Source organism: Rhea americana, unplaced genomic scaffold (assembly GCF_003343005.1).
Source record: "Rhea americana isolate MKP2758 unplaced genomic scaffold, rheAme1 scaffold_305, whole genome shotgun sequence".
Lineage (NCBI taxonomy): Eukaryota > Metazoa > Chordata > Aves > Rheiformes > Rheidae > Rhea > Rhea americana.
This window is the reverse complement of record NW_028186430.1, coordinates 195,442-219,048: the sequence shown is the minus strand read 5'-3', so window position 1 is coordinate 219,048 and position 23,607 is coordinate 195,442. Positions and strand designations below refer to the sequence as shown.

Genomic DNA, 23,607 nt, shown 5'->3' with positions numbered 1-23,607 from the left:
CAGACCAGACATGTAGACTAAGCCCTTTAATTGTCACGGGTTGCTGTGCTCTGTACAGTATTCACAATGATCAGGGACATGATGGTGGGTTTAAGACATTGGTGTCTTCCATGCCTGGTCTGGGTGGGCAGAGCCAAACCTCTCCAAGGCAGGGAGGGACTGAATGGGCAGAGGAAAGGAGGGAATTCAAGTCCTGTATGCTCCTGAGTATGATCTGAATACAGAACTGGCCCTGGACTATAGTACTGACCATATGGTCTGATAGACTAACAATGTGTTTGCTATCCAAGCACAAACACAGTAATCTCGGTCTATATTGAGGGCAGGTTTATCTCAGTTGGTTAAAGCATGGTGCTGCTARTGCTAAGGTAATGGGTTCAATCCCTGTAAGGGGCTAAGGCTGAGGGTTGGACTAGATGATCTCCAGAGGTCCCCTCCAACCTTACCATTCTATGATTCTATGATATGAGCCTATTTGAGACTATCTCAGGTTCAAAAATGTGAGTTGTTGTACAAGACAAGGAATGTGGCACAGACAGCAACTGCTGCATGCCCCAGTAGCCCCACTGCTTGTCCTGTTTGCTGCCTGTGCCTCCATGCTGTGCCAAAAGCATGGGAGATCTTGAAGCACATCCACTCTTGGTGCTGGGCTGACAGTAGAGGAACAGCATACATCTATGCACAGGAAATACTTTGAAGAAACAAATGTGAATTTCAGGGTAAGATGTACCTTAAGACAAATCGTCAGGCGAGCAGTGTTTCTCACCAGGTGAAGTTTATTGTGAGACACTCAGGTGTAAAGGACTGCTAGAAATTATAAAAGGGATCTCACAGGTCTGTAGAGAGCAAGAGTTCAGCTGTTGGGTGTTGGTCTGAAAACTGTTGGGAGGCATGTTGGGAGTATGGAAGAAAAGCTAACTATAGAAAGCTGTAACATTCTTGCCAGAAATAGTACTCTTTGGAAAAGTAACAGGAAAGGATACTAGGAAAAGAGAAGTTTGAGCCGAACTGCTGAACTCCTGTGTCTATTTTTCTGTCTGCTCCTATGGGCAGTATGTGGTAAAAGCTGTGGGTCTTTTGCAACTTCAGCACTTTTATGGTGACCAGTGCTAGTGGGATGGGAAGATGCAGGGATACTGTTCATCTCTACAGGAGACAAAATGTGTTCTGTAGTAGCAATTGATCTATGGGTACCTGGACAATTGTGAGCCAACAGGTGCTATTTGCTTTAAATGATGTTGCAAAGGCTTCTTGCATTCTAGGGGCTTTCAGTTTTTTCTCTTTTCAGGTTTGTTGTCAGTGTAAAAAGTGTAATGTAGATTTGGGTGGGTACCTGTAGGCCCTCGTGCAAGCTGGTGGGACTCTTGCTAGGTGGGGAGGGCCCAGCAGCAGACCGTGGGGAAAGCACCACAACTCAGTCTGTACTGCCCTGAGTGCCAGTCTGGAAACATCCATCTCCATCCTATATGGCCCCTGCCTTCATCTCTCTTGGCCCCCAGAATTAACACTTGCAGGCTGTTACTCAGTCCATGGTTTGCCTGCTTCTCTCTCCCACTTTTCTCATATTAGAACTGTGTACATAAATGAAATGATGGAGTCTGACTGTAACGCCACTGCTGCAGCATTGCGGCTGGATGTGGAAGATCCATTCCTTGTGCATGTTAGGATTTGGGCGTGGAAGCACGGCAGTGCTCATAAGCTTTGGGTTTCCAGAGTTGCCCCTTGGAGTACAGCACAGCACAGAAGGTGGAGGAAGGATGGGGCCAGGAAGTGCTGGGCTATTCTTCGTATGTGAGCACAGTTGAGCAGAGGACTTCAGTGGAAGTAGTCTCTCCTCACACTCAGGCAGAGCTAGGAAATGGATTTAGGTTTTTTTGTTGTTGTTGTTGTTGTTTGTTTTTCCCCTCTCTCTCTTCATTAAACTTCCAGGGTAAGAGCTGTTTATATATATAAATCTTGAGAGAACATAATTCTATAGTCGGCTAATTATTTGGCCCTCTAAATGTTAACCCTTTAACAGATATTCCTCAGTTTCTGCATCACTAATTAGTAATTGCAGATGTGGCTACTTTAACTCAATCTGATAATCTCTGAACAGTTTTTCATTGGTTCTTGAGATTATCTTTAAAATCGGGCATAGTAAGCTCTGCTTTATTATACCCCTGCTGCTATTGCCTGATCTTCAAACCACACACCCTAAACTATCAAGGGACAGAAGAGGTGTGAAAAGTGAAGTTTCTTTTGAGCTGGTAAGAAGGCTTAACATATTTCCATGCTGTGCATTTCAGTAAAGTATGATAGGATAAATCAATTGAGCTAAGATGTTGACAAATAGTTTATAATCTGAAATGTGAGCTCTCTATTTTTTTATGTACTAGGAACCTAGAACCACCAGAAGGATCTCTGCACTTTTGTCCTGCTAGATCCCTGAGCACAAAACTGCACTCTGTAGTGTTAATTCTGCTGTCTACTAACCCTTTACAGGGAAGTGCAGACTGCTTTATGAGAAAGGGCTGTACTTGCACTGTGCTTTCTGCAGTGGGGTGATTTGATAGCGCTAGGAAGAAGCATCACCTTGATCAAATAACTTTTAGGGACTCTGAGTGAAACATCTGAATGTAAGTGAATCCAGCCAAAACAACTATCAGTGTTTGGAACTTTGTAGAAAAAAAATGTATATGTGTGTGTATATGTGTACATATTTTACATATATATATATATATATACACACACACACGTGTGTGTGTGTATATGAATATCACTTATTACACTTATTACAGCAGCTTTTTTCAGCCTGTGAGATGCAAAGCTATCAAATCTAAAAGTATATAGCTGTTTATGAGCATCAAATTGTGGGTAAATGACCCTCCTAAGGTGAAGGACACAAAAGACTGGTTATGGGGGGTTCTCTTTGATTATCTGTACGGATGAGGAAATTCTATTACTTTCCTTAATCACCAGCAGTACATGTTCACAGGATGATTTTCTGCGCATACTATATGTACTTAACATGTTTTGCCAGATATGCCCAGGGGGTATATATCCATCATTATCTTTAAAGGACATGCAAAGTGTTTCTTTGTAGGCAGGGGTGATTCAAGTGTCTAAGATTACACACTTTTTAGTGCAGYGAATTGCTCTGGAGAATGGGCACTGAGGGCTAACCTTAATGGGGGGGAGGGGGAGGAGAGAAATGTGCTTGTTAGTACTACACATTACTGTCTSTGAGTGTTTCACTTCCAAGGTGCAGTTCAGTGTCCTACCATCCTTTAGTGCATGTTGCTGCTACCTCTTGAAAAGACTGAAGTGAAGGAAGGACTGGTTGCATGTCACTTATAACTAATTGCTAGCATGTAAGGAATGGAAGCTGAGTATTCAAGGCCCCAGGTCTGCTGTGCCTGCTCCCAATGCGCACCACTTGTGGTGTCTTAGCATAGGAGGGAGAGCAGAGCACAGTCTGGAACAGCTCAAAGCCAATTTTCAGCATTTTCTCAAAGATTTAAGTGAGCACAGCAGACCGTAAGACTGAGTTGTAACAGGAAAAAGTTACACTGACAAAACAATCTGCTCCCCATAAAAGCTGGTGGCAGAGGTCCTGTCCTGTCTCCCTTTTCTGCATCCTATGTGGAGAGCATGAGTCTCATTTGCAGGGCTAGCATATAATATCACTACATGTATCAAAGGGACTCCAGTATGTTGAAGAACTATATATACAGTTCAACATCAAACCCTTGCTCATGCTCTTGTACGACATTTCAATGTCATGTTTTATCTGCTTTTGTAAAGCATACCTTGTCTTACTTGTAGCCATCCAAAGATCAGTGATGCAAAGGTCCTTTTCTGTGCCTGTCACTTTGAGCCCATTATGCTTCTCTACACAACTCTTCTGTCTCCCTTTCTCTATCACATCAAACGTAAGCTGCTTGCTCCTACTTTGAAAGTCACTGATAGCCTTGCCTTTTCCTCTTGTCATCTTTTACTTCCATATCAAGTCAGCTCTTCCTGTGATGGTAGCCTCTGCCTCCCACTAAATCATTGAATTGACTCCACCTTACCTTCCCCCATGCTGCTGCTTACTCATTGAAGGTGCAACCCATAATTATCTTCTGAGGTACCTCAACCTCGTTCTTCAAGTCTCTCCTTAAAGTTCTTTGCTGAGTTGCTACAAAACAGACAATGTCTAGGCTGCCTGCATGATGACACTGTGCTGTCACCCTCTTGCACTACTTCCTCTCTCAATTATATTAATCAATTCATTTATTTTACCATATGAACCCCTAAGAGCAGAGATCGTCTTCTTATTGTGGGCTTCCACTGGACTCTGAATGTTGGGGATGAGCCAGGACTTTGCATGTGGGTTTCTGGCAGTATGAACAGACATAACAGTGAATGAATTATTCTTCTGTTGATGAGTAGTTCAGAGCTGTAACCTTGGCCTTGTTACTTGTACTGGACGTAAGACAGACAGCCCATGCCCACAGTTCTTGCCTGGCAATGGTGCTGGTGCATCCTTAGTTTCTGTTTGATTTCTAGTTTGAGAGTTCGCTTCTTACTTCCCTACTGCTGCAGAAATAACTGGCAGTGTTCAGAGAGGATGGCAAGTATTCATCATTCCTCCCAGCAGCTATGTCATCAAGAATCTCTTTACCCATTGATTTTTTTATTGAAAAGTGCTATTGCTGTTGCCTCATTTGTGCCCTGCTCTCTGGCTGCCTGCTGTCCAGCACCAAGAAGAGTTGAGGTCTGAAATGGCCATGCTCATGTTGCCACATGGCCTGTCACAAAATTATATTGACCTGTGTAAGAGGAAGAGAATTTCAATGAAGCAGGCATTTTCTTCTGAGAATTGGCAAGACACTTCATCTGTGGCCATGCTGGGTTATCATCAGCTCAACCTACCTTATGTTAATATGGAAATTCCTTTTCCACAGCTGAGCAGCATGAAGGAGATGGGAACCATAAATGCACAGTAAGAAAGATGGAAAAAAGGCATTGGAGCTTCATTACGATTCCAGCAAAGTTGACAGCTATTTTCTTGCAGAGCCAAGCTCATCATAGGCATCAACAGACATTACTCAGGTGATCTCATCAATATATTTCTATACTTGTAGTCATTATTTCCCCTGAGCACTACAGAAAGAACAATTATGTCCTCTCTTCATAAATGGGAAGTTCCTGGCAGATACTGAGACGCTGTAGTGCTTGTTTGTCAAACAACTCTTTAGGATTTGCTATAGATTTACCTTCACAAGGCTGGATGATGTAGATGTTAAAGGAGAACACCATCTTGACCACTTTGAGACAGATATAAGTTCTGCATCAATCTCATTACTTCCTTCTGAGCTAAGCCTCTTCTTAAGATATCTAACCAGGATTTCTAGACTGCAAGTGTTGGATCATCTGTCTAGGCAAGGAGTTCCAGTAGTAAAAGCAATTCCCTTTTGTACAAATTCTGCTCTTGATTTCTGTCTGACTGTACTTATCTTCAGTGTCCAGCTACCTGGATTCTCTCCATCTTTCTCTATTTGATTTTTAAAGAAGACATTTCTGCTTGAGATATTCTTCCTGTGTAGATATTTATAGTCTGTAGTCTTTGTCCTTTCCTTCTGTTAAGTTAAAGAACTTGAGTTTTTCTAGCTGTTCATTTCCAAGACAGGTTATTCAGACTTAAACTATTCTTCTTATAACCCTTTTCCGTACTGTTTTTAGCTCTTCATCAACCTTTTTTTTTTTTAAGTATGAATCCCAACAAAGACAGAAAATAATAATGGTATTACCAGTGCCTCCTGTAGCTGCAATAACAGTTCTATTAATTAATATAGATCAAAGGGTTGTGTCACAAAGAGCTTTCTTTATGGGGTTATCAGATTAGTAACATGACCAGGAAATATTGTCCTGTTTTTAGTTAACTTGACCTATGTTTGTTTGTGTGCCCCAGCAAGTTCCTGTAAGCACGTGTATAATTCTACTTGTGCATGTACTTAAGCAGCTCTCTCAATTTCATATTTAGTCAGTCTTACTGTATTTATCACAAGGATCGTTAGCAACTCTGATTAGAATGATAAGCAGGAGATACTTCATGACTCCCAGCCTCTCTCAGCTAAAATCAGCTAACGGTGACACTTCCTCTCTACAGCCCCCACTCGGAATAAGTTCTGCAGCAAAACAGGATATTTACCAAAACCATATAAATGAAGAGGCAGTGAACTGAAAGCCAGAAAGATTCTTTTTTATTTTGATTAGTTTGTGAAACATTATTTTACCATCTAATTCAGAGGAGGAATACTATTAGTAAGCATAATTACAGGAAAGAGGTTGATATATGGGTGCTACTGCTTAAATGTGTGAAATCTGGGACTGGAAATATTTTTCTGGTTATGGAGCCCAGCTCCTGCTACTGTAGCCATCACATCATATAATGCTGTCAACAAAAGCATCCYAATGATCAAAAACAACGCTGCTTGATAAAAGTAAGCGTGTTTTCACTCCTGCCTATTCAAGACTGTTCCAGACCATCTATGTTGGTTAGAAACATATTCTTATTCTATGGCCAGGCCATACCTGTTTGTTCTTGTGCTAACACTGTACTTGGTCCTGATGCTTATCTCTCCTTTTTCTTCAGCTGGTTCCTAAAGAGTGATGAGAGCCCCTTGCAGTATTTGGAGGGAGAAGGAGCGTGACAGGAGGAGAGGAGTGGGTTGYGTTCCCCCCATAAACAAGCCAAGCTTTTCCAAGGCACAACACTTAGTGTCTTGTTACCCRGCCCCAGAGCTCAGCTCAGTGTCTATGCTGAGTCCATGCAATGCAAAAAACAGCTTTCCTTCAATCTTCACTGAGTTTTCAAAAGAATTGTTTTTTGTTTAAACTCATTAGTGGTCTCAGTCCAGTATGTTTTCTGGGCTCCAGGCTATGTCATGGGCTCCTTGGACTAGACCACCACCTGCACCAGGTGCTGGCCTTGTTTCCAGTGTGAGGGTGTAATGTCAAGTATTGCAAGCTTGAGGCTTGCAAAACTTAATCTTACAAAAATGGCRTATGTTACTGAGTAGATCAGGTCAGGATTTTTTGTATTAGACTTCTCTTTGCTGGAAATCATCAAATCAGAAACTTGTTTAGAAAAGTATCATTTTGAAATGCAAAGTTCATCAGAAAAATTCAGAGGAGACTTTTTAAGAGAGGAAGCACAGCATAACCTTGTAGACAGAAAGTCTTCTGTATTACAGAAGATAAATTGCAAATCTCTATATATTCCCCTTTGGGGTAATGACTTGGTTCTGGGGATTCTCCATCCCAGATGAGTGTTTTGACCAGCAGGGCATCAGCTGTTCTCTCTGTTTCTACCTTTTGAAGTTTTCTTTTAGGGTAACTAAATGCTTATTCAGAGGGAGAGGAATCTCAGAATTCTGATGCTACAGATAAGCAAAACGGTCAGTACATTACCTTCCTGGAATTGTGGCTTCTTGACTATGTGCATGTGAGAGAATCATGACAGGTCTTGGTTTTGTTCAGATACAAAATGGGAAAATTTCTAAAACAAACAAACAAAAGTCTGTAGGCTGCAACATCCACTTCTGTCTCAGCTTCTGTTCCTGACCTCATACCCTTTTATGCTAGCTCAGGGCAACTCCAGGTGACTTGAAGAAAGGCTCATCAAAAGAAATTTGTCACACCAACAGATCAAGCAGACATTCCTCTAGCAAAGAGAGCAGAGAGGGGTCAGGAAGCCAATTACTCAGTTCCCTCAAGAAGAAAAATCTGCTATTAAAGGCAGACAAGAGTGTTTTCACTGTAGATAGCTTTCAGCAGGTGACTACTGCTAATGGAGAAGCTCATGAGTGAAAAATCCACTGTAACTCTGAATACGTAGAAAGCATTTCTTCCAGGAGGCACCTGAATTGCAAACAGCTGGAGCATGAGAAGATTCTTGGAGAAGATTATGTATGCTTCCTCTCTTACTACGTTTGCTGCTAAGCCTTTTGCTTTTGGCTACTGTCAGAAAAGGGACACATGAGCCCTTGTTCTGACCCACTGTGAGAACAGGCTCTCATGTAGCAAACTCCAAAGAATGCAGTGAGGGAGGAAAGATGGAAAAATTACTGAGCAGACAGCAAAAATTAAGTACCTCCTTTCTGCTGGCTAGTGCTTTAGATTTCTGTGCAAAGTGCATTTATTGCAATGAAAAGAACACTTCCTATAGAAGAAATGACAAAGCTGAGTTAGTGTCCTGTCCCTCCAAGCCAAGGCCAGCTTGTATCAGGCATGGCAGCAGCATGTAGCTGAAGTTTCAACCTGCTGGCACAAATACTGACAAAACTGCTTCTAACAATTGTTGTGTTCTAGATACCATTTGGAATGGGCCGGGATGAGCAGCTGTTGGGCATCCAGCTGCCTATTATTGCTATGGTGCTCTTTGGTGGAGGAAGAGGGAGAGGTAAGAGGAGATCTGGAATGGGTGCATACTTGGAGAAGATGCACATGGATCTTATCAATGTGTATAAGTACCTGAAGGGAGCRTGTCAAGGGGACGGGGACAAACTCTTTTCAGTTAGCCCATTGCCTCTTGTCCTGTCACACAGGATGAAACTGAACCACGGGAAGTTCTGCCTGAACGTGAGGGGGAATTTCTTCACTGTGAGAGTGACAGAGCACTGGAACAGGTTGTCCAGAGATGTGGTGGAGTCTCCTTCTCTGGAGATATTCAAGGCCCACCTGGATGCAACCCTGTCTAACATGCTGTAGGTGACCCTGCTGAGCAGGGAGGTTGGACTAAATGATCTCCAGAGGTCCCTTCCAACCTTACTGATTCTATGATTCTATGCATGCTCTCATTTTCATATACACTCCCTAAAGAATGCAATTTGATATCTTGTGACTAGCTGTTCAACGGCACTAGGAGCTGGTGCAGCTCCTGGCAATGCCATGCTGGGAGAACTGAGGATGTACCGGTATTCCTTGCTTCCAGGACAAGCTGGGCAGCTGAAAAAACATAGCCATGGCTCAAGGTCCCTGCCCTAAGATCTTAGACTCATTTCATGCAGTGAAGTGCAGTACAAGAAAGGAAGACTATCGTGAGGAAGAATAGATGAGGCATCAGTAAAGGAAATGCTAGCAAACCATACTTTCTACCCTATGCTTGGGAGACAAAGAGAGTTCTCATTGGGTGATGAAAGAATGCAGCTGTGGTCTCCTTCTTCTGCAGAGCTCCCCGGCAGCCTGAGCTGCCTGAATAACTACATGAACACCGTGAGCTGCACATGGGAGGTGGAGGAGCCTGTGGGCAAGGGACCCTTCCACTTGCACTTCACAAAGTAAGAGCTGTACGCAAGTGCTGCCCCTGTGCCTGCCCTGACACGGGCAGGACTGCACGGTAGCAAGGATGGTCCAGGCCATGTGCGGGCTTTGCTCTGCCACAGCCGAGCCCTGTGGTAAGAGTGAGACCGGCTGCCCCTTGCCCTGTGTAGCAGAGGTCCAGTGCCATGGGCTCGCAGCACATGCCATGGGGAGCTGTGCAGGCTGGGGCAGTCCTGCAGCCAGTGTCCTTTGGACAACAGACTCCTGTGCGAGCAGCCCTCCTGTCCGGGGACTACCAGCATCCGGCCTGCACACGGCTGCCTAGTCGCCTCTTGGAATCACTCCCAGCCTTGCTGCCTATAAATTAAACTCTTAGTAGTTTAATCTAAATTAGTTTAAATAAATAGATTTTGAAAGCCTGGTAAATTGTAAGCTTTAATAGCAGTATTAGAATACAATGTTATGCAAATAACTTTAACAAAAGAAATCTGGTGAATAGCTTGCTGGGTGGTAGGATGATAAGCCTTATGATTAATTATATAATGAAATTGTCGTCACTGCAGACAGCTAATGACTATTACATGAAGGTATGCCACTATGACATTAGATGCCTCCTGTGTTATAGTATGGTTAAGTGAAAAACAGCATGATAACTTATTGACATTGGATTGTAAATATATAAAATGATGTCAAGCTGATAAGTTATGGTATACCAGTTTGTTGTGAGGTAACATGCAAAACGAATAATTTGCTAGTAAGGAATTACACTAGATGGTTTGGTATTAAGATTGTTCTTTGTAGATACTTCCCCAAAATGATGCTTTGATTCTGTCATTTGTCTTGCTCTGCCATGCTGAAGCTTGTGAATATAGAAAACAAACTGGACTCAGACATTTTTTGCTGTTAGTTCTGGTTTGTTCATAGCAAAACAGATTTTTAATGTGCATCTTGCTTGCTGCATGCTTTGCATTGGTAACTCCTACCCTGCTGTCAGCTGCTTGTCCAGCCCTCCAGTGTGAGCCCTGAGCAGCACAGGGCTCTGCACGGCGGGAGGCTGTGTGTCTGCCAGCTCCTTCAGCCCTGCTGTCACCAGCCCTGGTGCTGCTTTCACTGCTGTCTGCTCATGCTCTTCTTCAATCTGGTGCTCTGCTGAACTGCCACCCATCTTTCATAAATTAATCATATGACAACAGAAACTTTCAGCCCTTTTGTTTTTCTAGCCTCTGGTCAAAGGGCAAAAATGCCAGCTGCAAACTGACTGCCAGAGAGAGCGTGCAGAATCAATACCACTGCACAGTCCGCTTAGCCAGCCAGATCTTGGAAACGGATGGTTACAGGGTCTTCCTCCAAGGCAACTTCTTTGGGAGCAATCACACGTACGTTACCTTTCCAGAGTACAGCCCCCGCGAGCACAGTAAGTATGAGCCAGGGCAGCAGGGGAGAGTGTCTGCATAGCTCCTTTGCAATGAGTCTGAAATAATCACTGGAAAAGGATGTCTCAAACACTACAAGTGAAAATAATGGAAACCATCCAGCCCACCCATCCATGGAAAAGTGTGCTGCCAGGCTTTGCCACTAAGGATACAGTCCCAGCATGTCTCCATTCTGCCCTCTCTAGGACTTCAGAGAAGGCTGAATTTAAATCAGCTTTCAGGGATACTTGCCTGCATCCAGTGCATTTGTGCCATGAGTTATGATTAGTCTTCTCCTATGCGCAGCTGGAGTGCCTCTGTGCTTGCTTTTTCCTAAGAAATGAGGTCATGGACCTGGTCCAAAGTCCCATGGCTTAGTACTCCAGATGAATGCTCTAGTATTTGAAATCTCAGACTGTCTGTGCTAGCTGTAAGCTGGAAGAGCAGAATGTGACATCCAGAGTGGTTCTGTGCTTGCAGGGCTATCCCCAGGGGTTATGAGAGTTATCATTAATTTATGTCAGTTCTGTGGCTGTTCTGACCTACCCTGCAAACTTAGGTGGTCTGCTGCTGGTTTCAGTATTGCTGCTTAAAGCCAGGTTTATCTTCCAGAATTTCAGTCAGCCTAGGAACACGTACATCCTTCTGTTCTGTTCCAGTCCAAAATATTGTGAATAATACACCTTTCTATTCGCAGTAAAGCTTGATCCACCTTCAAACCTCCAGGCCAACATCACTGCCAGCAAGTGTCAGATATGGTGGAGTGTGCCATGGTACCTCACTGAAATTCTTCAATATGAGTTGCAGTATAAGGAGCACAGCACATCCTGGGAGGTAACTGGATGAGCCACACACTGATCTGCCTTGCTCAATGGGTCCAAAGCCTTTGCTGCTCAGCTCAAGGCCTTCTTGCAGCTGGTTGCTTTGAGCTGGCTGCTCTGACTTACCACATCAAGATTGAAGGATTTTATACAAAAACATCAATACTGAAGATCAATAAATCTTTCCCTCTTTAACTCTACATTCAGAAGCCATCCTGTCACCATCCAGGCCCTCTTCTTGCATCCTAGAACAGGCGGTTTGGGGGGGGGTGGAGAAAACACATAGTTACTCAAAGACCAACACTTTGCTCAGCCTTGCTAATAGAAATTCTTCTGTAACAATTCACAGATTGCATCAAACAAAACACCTACTAGTTCACTGCCACAGATAGAAATTGAAGCCACAGAGTTTCTCAGTGGCATCATTTACATTGCAAGAGTTCGCTGCAAAGTTTCTGAAAATGAGCGTTCTTACCATAGTCAGTGGAGTGAGTGGAGCCAGACAACACTGTTTCAAAGAGCAGGTACAAAGAATGCTGTTTTTTAACCTTACTTCATGTCTTACCATGTCCAAATTAATCGTTAAAAACTGGGGAGAAAGATACTAAGAAGATAAAGCTTTTTAAATTAGGAACCAGCTTCCTTCAAGTTTTTATAATCAAATCACTTTCAAGATTTTAGTAGCCTGTTTCATTCACTTTGGTTGTTTAGGGACCTATCTTGACTTCTGTTTTTTTTTTTTTTTTTTTTTTTTTTTTTTTTTTTTTTTTTTTTTTTTTNTTTTTTTACAATTTGTTTTTGTGATGATTCTTTTCCCTAGGTATTCCACAACTGTCAGAAAAGCTCTTTAATATCAGAACCATTCAGTTCTTGTTCATTCCTCTGAGTTTTGTTACTGTACTCTATGTGTTTTGGAACTGCAAGCTTTCCTCAAGGTACATCATAGTTTTTTATTAACTTTCCCTTGACTTTTATAGCCCAATGAAGGTAAACTAAGTGTTCTTATATCCAGTTTGCTCCTTGCTTCTGCTGCACAGACTCTAACAGACTCTGAGGCTCTTTTGAAGATCTTGGGACATGATGGGGTCTTTAGCTGATGATAGTTAACAACCCACTGTTTGGTGATTACGGAGAGCAAAGTGCTTGCCACCCAAACTCAGCTCAAAGGTCAAGGCTGAGGCTACGGCCTCTTAAAGGAATTTAAACCTATGGAAGTTTTGCATAGGTAAATTAAAAGTACAAGTAAACAGCAATCCATAAATGTAGTAAAATTGATGTAGATGTTAAACTATTTGTAATATACCTGCCAATAGCCAGTATGTAAAATACCGAAATAGGCAAACTGCACAGACTCAGGTTCTCTTTCTTAGGTTCTGGGATCAAGTAGTATGCAAATAAAAGTGTCTCTAATGCTTTGATTCAATTGTCTTATACAATCTTTTATGCTAGTATACCAAAGGCTAACCTCCCACTCCTCCTCTTCCTCCTCTGCCTCAACATGTATTGTTATGTTCTACACACAGATAGCCCCGAGAGAAAAAGAACACATGATGTCCGTACAATAAGAGAGTTCACATGATAACCTCTAGTGAAGGGACTAGAATGTATGGCAGAACTTCTCCATCTAAACGTAATGAAACCACCACTTCTTAAAGCACTGCCAGAAACAATGTTTTGGATCAAATAAGTTGCTAAACAAATGCATAAATAGCTCAGTGCGTGTAATGAGTGAAATACTAAGTCTGCAGCATGTACCACTTCCTCAGAAACCTTTGAGAAGACTGCCCATACAGTTAGAAACATTAAATACATGTACAAGAGGCAGTCATGCAAATGCATACCTGTTAGATGTCCAGAGCTGTGTGAAACCAGCTTCTACTGCAGTCTTTCCAAGAGAAATATGGGGCTTTCATCTAATCAGTGTACTGTATCATTGGGATACAATATGGAACACTTGTTTGGCTTTTGATTTTTAAAGTGGTGTTTTCTTATTTCAGGGCAAAAAGCCTTTCTTGTCTTAACATTCCCACACCAGCTGCCTTCTTTCAGCCTCTCTATAACTTGCACAATGGGAATTTTAAGGTAAGAAGTAAATTTCATTTCTGTCTTATGACCCTTAGTTCACAAGGGGAGGATTTTTTTTCTCTAGGATTAGACATTCTAGCTTTTGAGCAGTGTTTCCAACATATGGCTCTGCTTTTTCTGGAATTTTACTGTTTCTCGCTTGGTTTCCTGCCTTCACATGCAGACTATACAGCAGAGCTGCTGTCTAGAGAAACAGAACGCCTTCAGTTCCTTATCCATCCACTATCTGCATTTGTCTACAGGATCTTCCTACATAGAATCAATAACTAATGCTTTCAACCTCCCCATTGTTCAGCCAGATAACACAGGGTACCCAAGCACAGTTTGCGGAAGGTACTTACTCTAGTTTATTAAATCAAATTCCCCTTTCACAGAGAGCTGGGTATTTTGTCTGTTAGGTGGAAGAAACAAGATCGAGAAAGCCCCAGTCTCCTCTTTAACTGATAGCTTCTCCCTTGTAGCAAATCAGTATTGCCTCCTTTCTCCAGTATGTTTCCCTGCTGTCCTTTCCTGATATCTAAGGTATGTTGGAATGGACAGTTCTTGTTCCCCTTGTTGTGAGATTGTCTCCAAAAAATAGTTCTAAATTTAACTGCAAAAGTCAGAATAGACCCAATTCACAGAAACAGCGAAAGCTAAGAAGCATCACTAGAGCATTTGCCTCTCATCCACTACCTTCTGATACCCACACTGACTGCAGAAGGTGCTCCCTGTCTTTGTAAAGCCAAAGCAATATGAGCAGCTTGCCGTATATTCTGAAAGGCTGAAAACTTTTCTGTTGTGAAATCTTCTCTCAGGACAAATAGAARCTAGATTCTTCACGCTCTTACTCTAACTTTGCCCAGTAGATTTGCACTAAACCTCTGGGGTATTGTGCCAAAGGCACACAGAAATAAGATTTACTTTGCAAATTCTACCTTTAAGCAAATGTCCTGAATGTACTGATCCTTTCACTAGGACTGGGTTGGACCTGATGAGGCCTGTGGCCAACTCGGAGGAGAAGAGGCCAGCAACCCAAACAAAGTGCCTGCCAATGGAGTTTCTGGACTAAGTGCCCAAGAAGTGATTTCTCAGATCTCCTTGAAATCTATGGAAAACACAAATCTGGTTGCCACAGAAGAAAATTTTGCATTTACCTCTAGTCCCAGTCATCAGTATGTCCCTGGCAGGTATGTGAGAGCAGAAGAGACAGAAGTGAGGCTGGCATTGTTGCTTGCACAAAACCATGCTGATGATGCAGTTGATCGGAAAATCTCTGAAATAATTAAAAGCTACCTTGATAGCCCTAACACGGAAAGGATTCATTCTTCTCACTTAGAGCATCTAGAGGGCAACTTCATTATGCTTCAGGAATCTTTGGAGATGGCAAATGTGTCTTTCAGCAGTAGTGACTATTGCACCTTGTGTGATAATGGCACCACAGGAGCTTTGATCCCTGCTGAACTACGGAAACTCTCTGAAGGCAATGGTCTGGTCAAACATCAGAATGAAGAGAATGATATTCTCTGAAGAATGCTGCTGCAAAGGTCTGTGCACTGTCCTCTCCCCTCTCCACGCTACCTCCCCAAACGGCTTAAATGGAGTCTGTGCAGGCAATTTCAAAAAAGTATTATTTCTAGAGGTTTTATTATTATTATTATTTTAGCTTAAAAAGTAGGTTGTAACCAGCTCCTCTGGCCAGCAAATGCTATCCCTGCTGTTGCAAGGCGTGACCACAGTAACATCTGCAGTCTCAGGAGAGATGTGACTGTGCCCTTCCCCACACCAATGTCCTGGCAACAGCGGAAGTCTACCACCCACCTAGTCTAGTGAGGCAGCAGCAGACCTGTGCTGTTTTCCCCCAGGAAAGGCTATTGGAATTCTGTACCTCTCCCTGCCCTACAAGATGATGCTTGTCAGATTTCCCTGTGAGACAGAGCAGTGCTGCATTGCTCTCAGCACATAGTTCTTTGCCACATTGCAAATCTGATTAACCCAACAGTTATTGTATCCTGCTGGAAAGAGGAGTAGCAATATCTGCAATGTGCTGAACCATAATTTAAAATCCCACTTTATTCTTAAAGCCATGTATGATTCTTGTTGGTGGTCTTTGTTTTGTTTTTGCTAAAGGTACATTTTACTTCTTAATATGACATTGACTTTAAATGGCTTCTGATTTCCTCAGAATTTGTAATTACAACATCTAAAGATATTCAGGTAGTGGGCTTTGTTCTTTATTCAGGCGAATATCTGAGGCTTCTTGTTTGCAGCAATGAAGCCCCATGTGCTGCTTTGACTCGTAACAAGATCTTATTCCAAAGTTAATGTCTGGGCTGATCTGATAAAAGTGGAGAAAGGTGAAAAACAAGAATAGCACAGACGAGTTCTAAAGAATCACAGAACAGGCTCACTGCCTCTTCAAGGCTTTTCTTTATTTCTCCAGAATTGACTAGTGCTTTGTCTATCTGCCCAAGAGGTACAGCCAGTCCCAGCTGGAGCCTCATCTCCAGGGTTTTACTTTCTGCCTTAGAAACAAGAAACCCTATACATGGTTTTCCAGATTCCTGGAGTTGCACCTCCCTGACCTAAAGGGCTCAGCAGAGGTAGCATTTGCACTCACAGTGCTCGTGGGCAGCTCTGCTGAGTGGCACATAGAGACATCCACTTGCACATACTCATGCTCTCCTCTTTGGGAATGCACTCCATGTCTCTGTGGTGACTGGCCAGTTTGCACTTGGACYGCTTTCATTGATGCAGAGAAAGGCTTCAGTCCTGAGTAAGGAACAAGCTTGACCAGCTCAAGCATAAGGCTGTTTCTCCATCTGGGAGCAAAGCGATGTTGGAATGGAGCCTCCTAGCTCGGCTGCTGCCGCAGCTCTAGGAGGAACCAGCAGCCACCTGCTTTTAGTGTGCTAAACACAGGGCTTTTCTAGCCCTCTCTCTGATGTGAAGACATCCCGTTCTGGTCCTTTGTGTTTTTTATCTTATTCTGAAAACAATCTTCAAGGGTGCTTTCTATACCTACCACAATTTAATGGTAGGATAAAAATCTGATGCTATTGTCACTATCAGTTGCTATAACTTCCTCTGGAGAAGAAAACCAGTAAAGCAACACCATATGTATGAAGGTTCTGGGTGCTTTCAGGCTTTTTATATTCCTATTCTGCTTTGATTGTAGTATGCCAAATTTTTCAGAATTGAAGGAATGGCTCCTGAAATTGTCAAATTAATTCTGTCTTCAGAATAGAAGAATTTCTGCACCACTTTCATAAAATCTTGTTCACTTAATATCAGTCTTGCACAGAACATCTGTGTACTCTGTGTCCTGAACTAGGAGAAAACACAAAAAATAGCTATTCTAGACTGGCAAAAGGAAAATGGGAACAATTACATTAAAATACAGGAGCAAGGTGCAGCAGAACAGATCAGCAAAGGGAGAACATAAGATCTGGAGTAATGCAATAGAGAAGGAAAAGCAAATGGAGAGACTGAAAGCACCAGGGAAATTACTTGACAGAATTAAAAAGTCAAAGGTGCTGCAGCCTGTATCCTTCACACCAGGATAAGAAGAGTGCAAGAACGGAGTCTAAAGATGATAACTGGTTGATGGTTAAAAGGGCTGAAGAGATACTGCACCATCAGCAGTTCTCCAGGTGAAACTCTTAACAACTTTGAGCTTTTGCTTTTTTTTCTTCTTTTTTTTTTTCTACTTTTATGGAGCTACTTACAAAACAGGAAAAGTGTGAAGAAGAAAGGGTGCCATAGAAAATGTTAGCTGTTGGTGCTGGGGAAAAAAAAGGCAAGCTTTGCAGTTAGGTCATTGGAAAAATCAAAGCCTCCTTTCTGTTTACTAATGAAAAACTACAAAATTTATAGAGAAGAAGTACGTAAGCACTCAAATTCTGGCTATTTGCTTTGTTTGTCATCTTTATCACTTCTGATACTGGTGCTAGGATCAAACTATGCTGTTTCATAGCTTCTCCCAGATTCTCTGAACTGTTCTAGGTTTTTTGGATGCAGGGGGCGCTTAAGTGTGATATACATCCAGCTAGTGGAATATAGAGAACTTTCATCTAGTAAGAGATGTAATGCAGGTTCTGGTCAAGCCTTCAAAGTCTTAGACTGCTTGGGAATGCTAAGTGCATTGCTTACACCAGAACAAAGCAGCTAGTCTTTTTCCCTTTCTTTTCTTCCTCTTGAGTTTTGCTATAGGAAACAACTTCAGAAGGTATTTAAGTCATGCTTGTAAGCCACTAATGAGTTGAAAGTATTGTGTGACAAAGATTTTACTTGTTAGTTTTATTTTTTTCTTACCTGCTAAATTGAGTAAAGGAAAAGATCTAACACTATGTGGTCATTCAGAGGTGAATAAAGCAGAGGCATTCATGCAAGTTTTTTTTTTTTTTTTTTTCCCCTCCAGAAGTTAATGCCCAAGAACTTTCAAGAGTAATTTATCTATAGTTTGGAAACCAACAGCTATATCAATATTTGAACAGAAAAAAAAGCAAAAGTTGGTTTGAAAACATCCTAGAAGAGGTAGGCAAGGGAAGAATTGTGCCTTCCCTGTTCTGCAGACCAAAGCGTTAGACTAGTGATGCTGCTATCACCATCAACAGAGAAAGGGAGAAGAAAGCTCCTGGGTAAAGATGTATTTCACAGCCAAGGGAGACCAGCTTGGTGAGCTAACCCATGGGCTCCAGCATGTGTAGCTCTGCTAAATATATTATTCCTCTGCAAAACACAGAACAACACCGTGTTCCCGAGCATGGATGATGGAAGCTGCATCTCCATCAGGCACTCAGCTGTTTAGTTATATCCCTGCTCGTTTCCAACAGTGATGAGGTGATTGGAGTATGTGTTTCTCAACAGCGCAGGTATCACAGCGCTGGGGGCACAACCTCTGCACAGCAAAGGCGTTAATAACCGCAGGGTTGCAGCACTCGCCGGCCCTGCCCTCTTGGGTAGGACGGCTTCTCTTCCCAGCGCAGTGCCTCGTGCATCGATGCACAAGGCAAGTATCAATTACGGGTGTTGGATGCTCACAGACGTTCCCTGCAGCATCCAGTTGAAGCTTCAGGGCCCAAGATCGCTGACCAGGAGACTCCTGCGCAGGGAAGCAGAAGCCCAGCCTGTACAAGCAATTCTTTTTTCTTATGATGGCTGTTAGCCAATGGCTGAGAAATAGGCCAATGAAGCCATTAATCTTATCTCAATTAAATAAGCAGATGGAAGGGAATAATTCCGGAGACAAGAGAAACAAACTTTCTGTTTTAATTTTTTTTTCTTTTTTTTTTTTAATGTCATCGTTATATTGGCACAGGATGGCAAATGCTGTTAAGACTCGGACCAGCGCCCACGGGCTGCCCGCTGCAGCTCCATGCCAGCATTGCTCTGCTCCCACCTCCTTACCCTGCTTCGGGCACCCCACAGCCTCCCTCCCCAAAGCCTGTCCTCTTTCAGCTGTGGCCATCCACATGCTCATATGTGCTTGCCTTCTTCCAGCCAATAAAATTGCTACAAGTTAAAAATAGTCTGTTTAATCTTCCCTAATTTAATCTAATCTATAGATCTGTTCCTGGTAGAGGCTCTGCAGCAATTCTGAAAAGAGACATGCTAATCAAGTACAGAAATCTGAACTACTAGTTTTAAAGTGAGAACCATAACGTTTGATGTTATACAGATTTCCGTACTGGTGGTGGTAATTGGAAAGGTTGTGCTTTTTGTGCTATAAAAGGGCATGTACACAGATTTGTTCAACAAACTTGKTTCAACAACAGCCTAGTCAGGGATGAATTTCCAATGTGGAACTGCAGCACTTGGATTGCTTCTTCCTTGATGTTCATGAAAAAGCAACTTAACTGGCATAAATCCTGAACACCAGTGTCAAATCTTATCATTTTAGAGTTGGGGAACAGATTGATTTGACCAACGCTCTTCCTCTCCTCCTTGCRTGCGGGAGTGTGCCACTGCGTGCCCACAGCAGTACATGGCACTTGCTGGGCCCTGCAGCAGGTCCTGTGCTGCATGGCTCCCTGTGCCACACTGGCTCATGTCGCACTAACATTGCAGTGCCTGAGTGCAAAAGAAACAGTTTTTACAGTCTCAACTGAAGTAACAATTTAATTTGCCTTTTGTTTTATCTAACACAGCCTGCCATATGCTGAACAAGCTGTGCTACAGACAGGTTTAACTAAAGCATCCTTTCAGAAAAGGAACCTGGGCATCAGGGTGTGCAATTAGGTGAGGACATTTATGCAATATACTTCTATACAAAAAAAAAAAAAAAAAAAAAAAAAAAAAAAAAAAAAAAAAAAAAAAAAAAAAAAAAAAAAGACAAGCAACAGATGTCATCAGAATGAGATTCAGAGTACAAAAGAAAAGTTATGAATGCTTTTATATAAATGAGTGAGCACATTCATCTGATTGCTACGTACGGAACTGGTGGCCCATCTTCATAGAGCGGCAGCAGTTTCCAGCAGCCCGCAGGTGTGCCTAGCACCTGTTCTTTGGCAGTAGGACCTGCACTGGGCGCAAGCACACAGGTAATCAACCTTTCAATTCCTAATGCCAGTTTCTTCTTTATACAGTCGAAGATCATATATGCCATTTAAAGACTACTAATCCCTCACATGACTGACCCTTACCTTAATACCCAAAACCTATGCTACTGTTACAATCAAAGTGAACTTTGTGTGTGCTGAAGATAAGAATAAAGTCAGTTATCTCATCAGCATGCTGTGGGAGGGAGAGGATGGAATGCGTTTGTCCCTGGCTGAGAAATCTTGGGCTAGCTCTGAGCAAACACGCGGTCAGTGCTCCAGTATTTCTGCAGCTGAAGCTGTCTGGAGCCATGGAAGTCACAGGCTGATTGGGGCGGAGCATGTGCATGTGAACTGGGGAAAGCCCCGGTTTTGTTTAAATGTCTGTCTCGGGACTTACCATGTTTGTTGCAGTCAAAGTTTTCCCATTACAGCAACATCACTCTTTGCATTTGCAAACTGTCTATTGAAAAATAACTTATCTCCCTGGTCTAATATCGTATTTTGTATCTGGACAGTCAGTTGTAGAAATGCTTTCTGAAGCCACGAGATTTGGAGATGTGACTGAGAGCACAGCAGTACATTGCTCAAGGAAGAGGACTGCCTGGTGCAGATCCGCTTGGTGTCAAGATCCTGCCTGCACCAGCAGCCTTCAGCAGCAGCCTCAACAGCTCCTCTTTGTAACAGAAGCCCCTCAGATGCTCAGGGCTGTGTCTGCTGGCCTATCCCTGCACCGCAGGAAGCCGCTCTCCAGCATGTACCCAGCTCCTGCGCTGCTGCCAGCACCAGGCTCTGTCCCACACATGGCCACTGCGGGGCTGCACCCTGCTGGGCAAGGGACTGGTGGTGTGCAGCCATGCATGTACCTGCGCACACACACTGCATGAGCTGTGCACACATGTCCATGCACATGCATGCACACAAACGTGCATGTGCATCCATGCCTGCACACGCATTTAGGTACACATGTGTGCACACACACGAGCATACATGCACACACACGCATGTACAGGCATGACCATACAGATGCACCCATGCGAACACACATGTACACACGAGTATACACACATATACACACATGCACGCACACACACGCCAACAAATATGAACAGACCCAAGCACACACGCACACACAGACACAGGCATGTGCACACAGACACAGGCATGCATGCACCCATGCTCACGGGCACCGCGGCCGTGCTCGCCGCAGCTTGATGTCCTGCAGTGTGTCACTGCCCTCTGCTGCACGGGCTCCTTTCCTTGCAGCTGCTGCAAGTGACCTTCCCACAGGCCCTTCTAAAATGCTCTTGCTGGTCTGAGCTGCTAAATGACTTCTGCATCCCCCCCCCCGCCCCAGTTTGGTATCTGTGTGTCTGTCACCAAAGCTGCACGTGGTTCCTAAAAATTCATCTTTGTGGTGACAAGCATCTGGCAGAGCAGCACCTCTCTCCCAACGCTGCAGCAAGCCATCCTCCACGGGGCATTATTTACTCTAGGAGTTTATATACTAATACTTTTCTGGAATACTGTGTATTTAAACAAGTCTGGTCACCCATTGTCTTGACATTAATTGATGCTGCAACATCTTCTTTCTTCCTTTGTTTCTTTTTTTTTCAGTAAGGGAGAGACATACTTTACTGTCTCTCCTTGAATAATCATAAAACCATAGTAATTCTCTAGACTGACAATGGTGGACCATAGGAGTACAATTTAAATTATCCTAGAAATAGGCTCTCTACAGACAGAAAATGAAAGATAATTTGGAGATACCTAACTTAATTCTCTACTTTTTACAAGTATAAAAGATCACTCTTTTATGTTACTGTTAAAGGTGAAGATTAAATCAGTTACATCTGTGTTTAAATTATATTTATACTACTGCTATTACTTCTGTTGATTTCATTTCTTTCCTGTGTTTTGCAGAGAATTAGCTTCCTGGTTTAATTCTCTTAATATGGATTGCTGCACACTGCTTCTTATTTTCCAAAGTTTGTTACTTAAAAGAAAATAAAACTACATTTGAAAAGTAGTAGTTAGATTGCATTGTTAGCATGACCACCACAGCTTCTGGACCTTGCATTACGAAAGACAAATGCACACATCAAGTGCTCAGTAAAAGCACGCTAGCAAAAATGATCTGCAGTTGTCAAATATTAAAGTGGCATTTTTACAGGAGCATTGGGTTAAGCATGCCTAAGGCCACCACGGGTGGCCTAAGGCCACCACTGACTCAATTTAGAGGTCCTCTGACAGATAGAAGTGAGCACCCAGCATTGTGGAAGAATATATTTGCACTTGAAGATATAGCTGATCCTTGGAAAAATGACAAAGCCATTTCTCAGAGCATTAGTGCTGAGGATGTAAAAAGTCTTGCAGAGTGGGCAGTAGGCAAAAGAAGCTCCTCATATCAAGAAAGGCTGGGTTAAAGATTTATCTTATTTTAAAAATGTTGCTAATAAACTGGAATCGTGAAAAGTAAAGACTTTAGGGAAAACATCAATGCTGAATACTGACTAGTATTCAAACATCACTTCCTCCAGGCTCAAGAGCGATGCATCCCTATGAGCAAGAAGTGCAGCATAAGGGRCAGGAGACCTGCATGGGTGAGCAAGGAGCTCTTGGCAAAATTCAGGCAGAAAAAGAAAATGCACAGAATGTGGAAGAGGGGACAGGCTACTTGGCAGAATTATAGGAATGCAGTCAGAGTACGTAGAGATGCGGCGAGGAAGGCTAAGGCCCAGCTGGAATTGAGACTGGCAAGGGATGTCAAGGACAACAGGAAGGGCTTCTTCAAATACATCAGCAGCAAGAGGAGGACTAGGGAAAATGTGGGCCCACTACTGAATGGGGCGGGGGCCCTGGTGACAGGGGATACAGAGAAGGCAGAATTACTGAATGCCTTCTTTGCTTCAGTCTTCACTGCTAAYGGCAGCCCCCAGGAATCCCAGAGCGTGGACGTGAGGGAGAAAGTCCAGAGAAGGGAAGACTTTCCTTTGGTCGAGGAGGACAGGATTAGAGACCTTCTGGGCAGGTTAGACATCCACAAATGCATGGGCCCGGATGGGATGCACCCACGGGTACTGAGGGAGCTGGCGGATGTTGTTGCCAGGCCGCTCTCCATCACCTTTGAAAGGTCCTGGAGAACTGGAGAGGTGCCTGAGGACTGGAAGAAAGCCAGTGTCACTCCAGTCTTCAAGAAGGGCAAGAAGGAGGACCCAGGCAACTACACGCCAGTCAGCCTCGCCTCCATCCCTGGAAAGGTGATGGAACAGCTCCTTCTGGATGTCATCTCCAGACGTATGGAGGAAAAGAAGGTGATCAGGAGTAGTCAGCATGGATCCACCAAGGGCAACTCCTGCTTAACCAATCTGATCGCCTTCTCTGATGGAATGACTGGCTGGGTAGATGAGGGGAGATCAGTGGACGTTGTGTACTTTGACTTCAGCAAGGCTTTTGACACTGTCTCCCATAACATCCTCC

General features: G+C 43.1%; 1 protein-coding gene across 1 annotated transcript; it reads left to right on the top strand.

The window, feature by feature from the left end:
- The first annotated feature begins 8,352 nt into the window (after positions 1–8,352).
- LOC146593097 (interleukin-9 receptor-like) lies at positions 8,353–15,118 on the top strand. The gene is made up of 8 exons (XM_085309879.1): positions 8,353–8,431; positions 9,200–9,308; positions 10,512–10,705; positions 11,401–11,537; positions 11,874–12,048; positions 12,345–12,459; positions 13,522–13,606; positions 14,567–15,118. The coding sequence occupies exons 1-8, from the start codon at positions 8,353–8,355 to the stop codon at positions 15,116–15,118; spliced, it is 1,446 nt and encodes a 481-aa protein (XP_085166005.1).
- Positions 15,119–23,607: the final 8,489 nt, after the last annotated feature.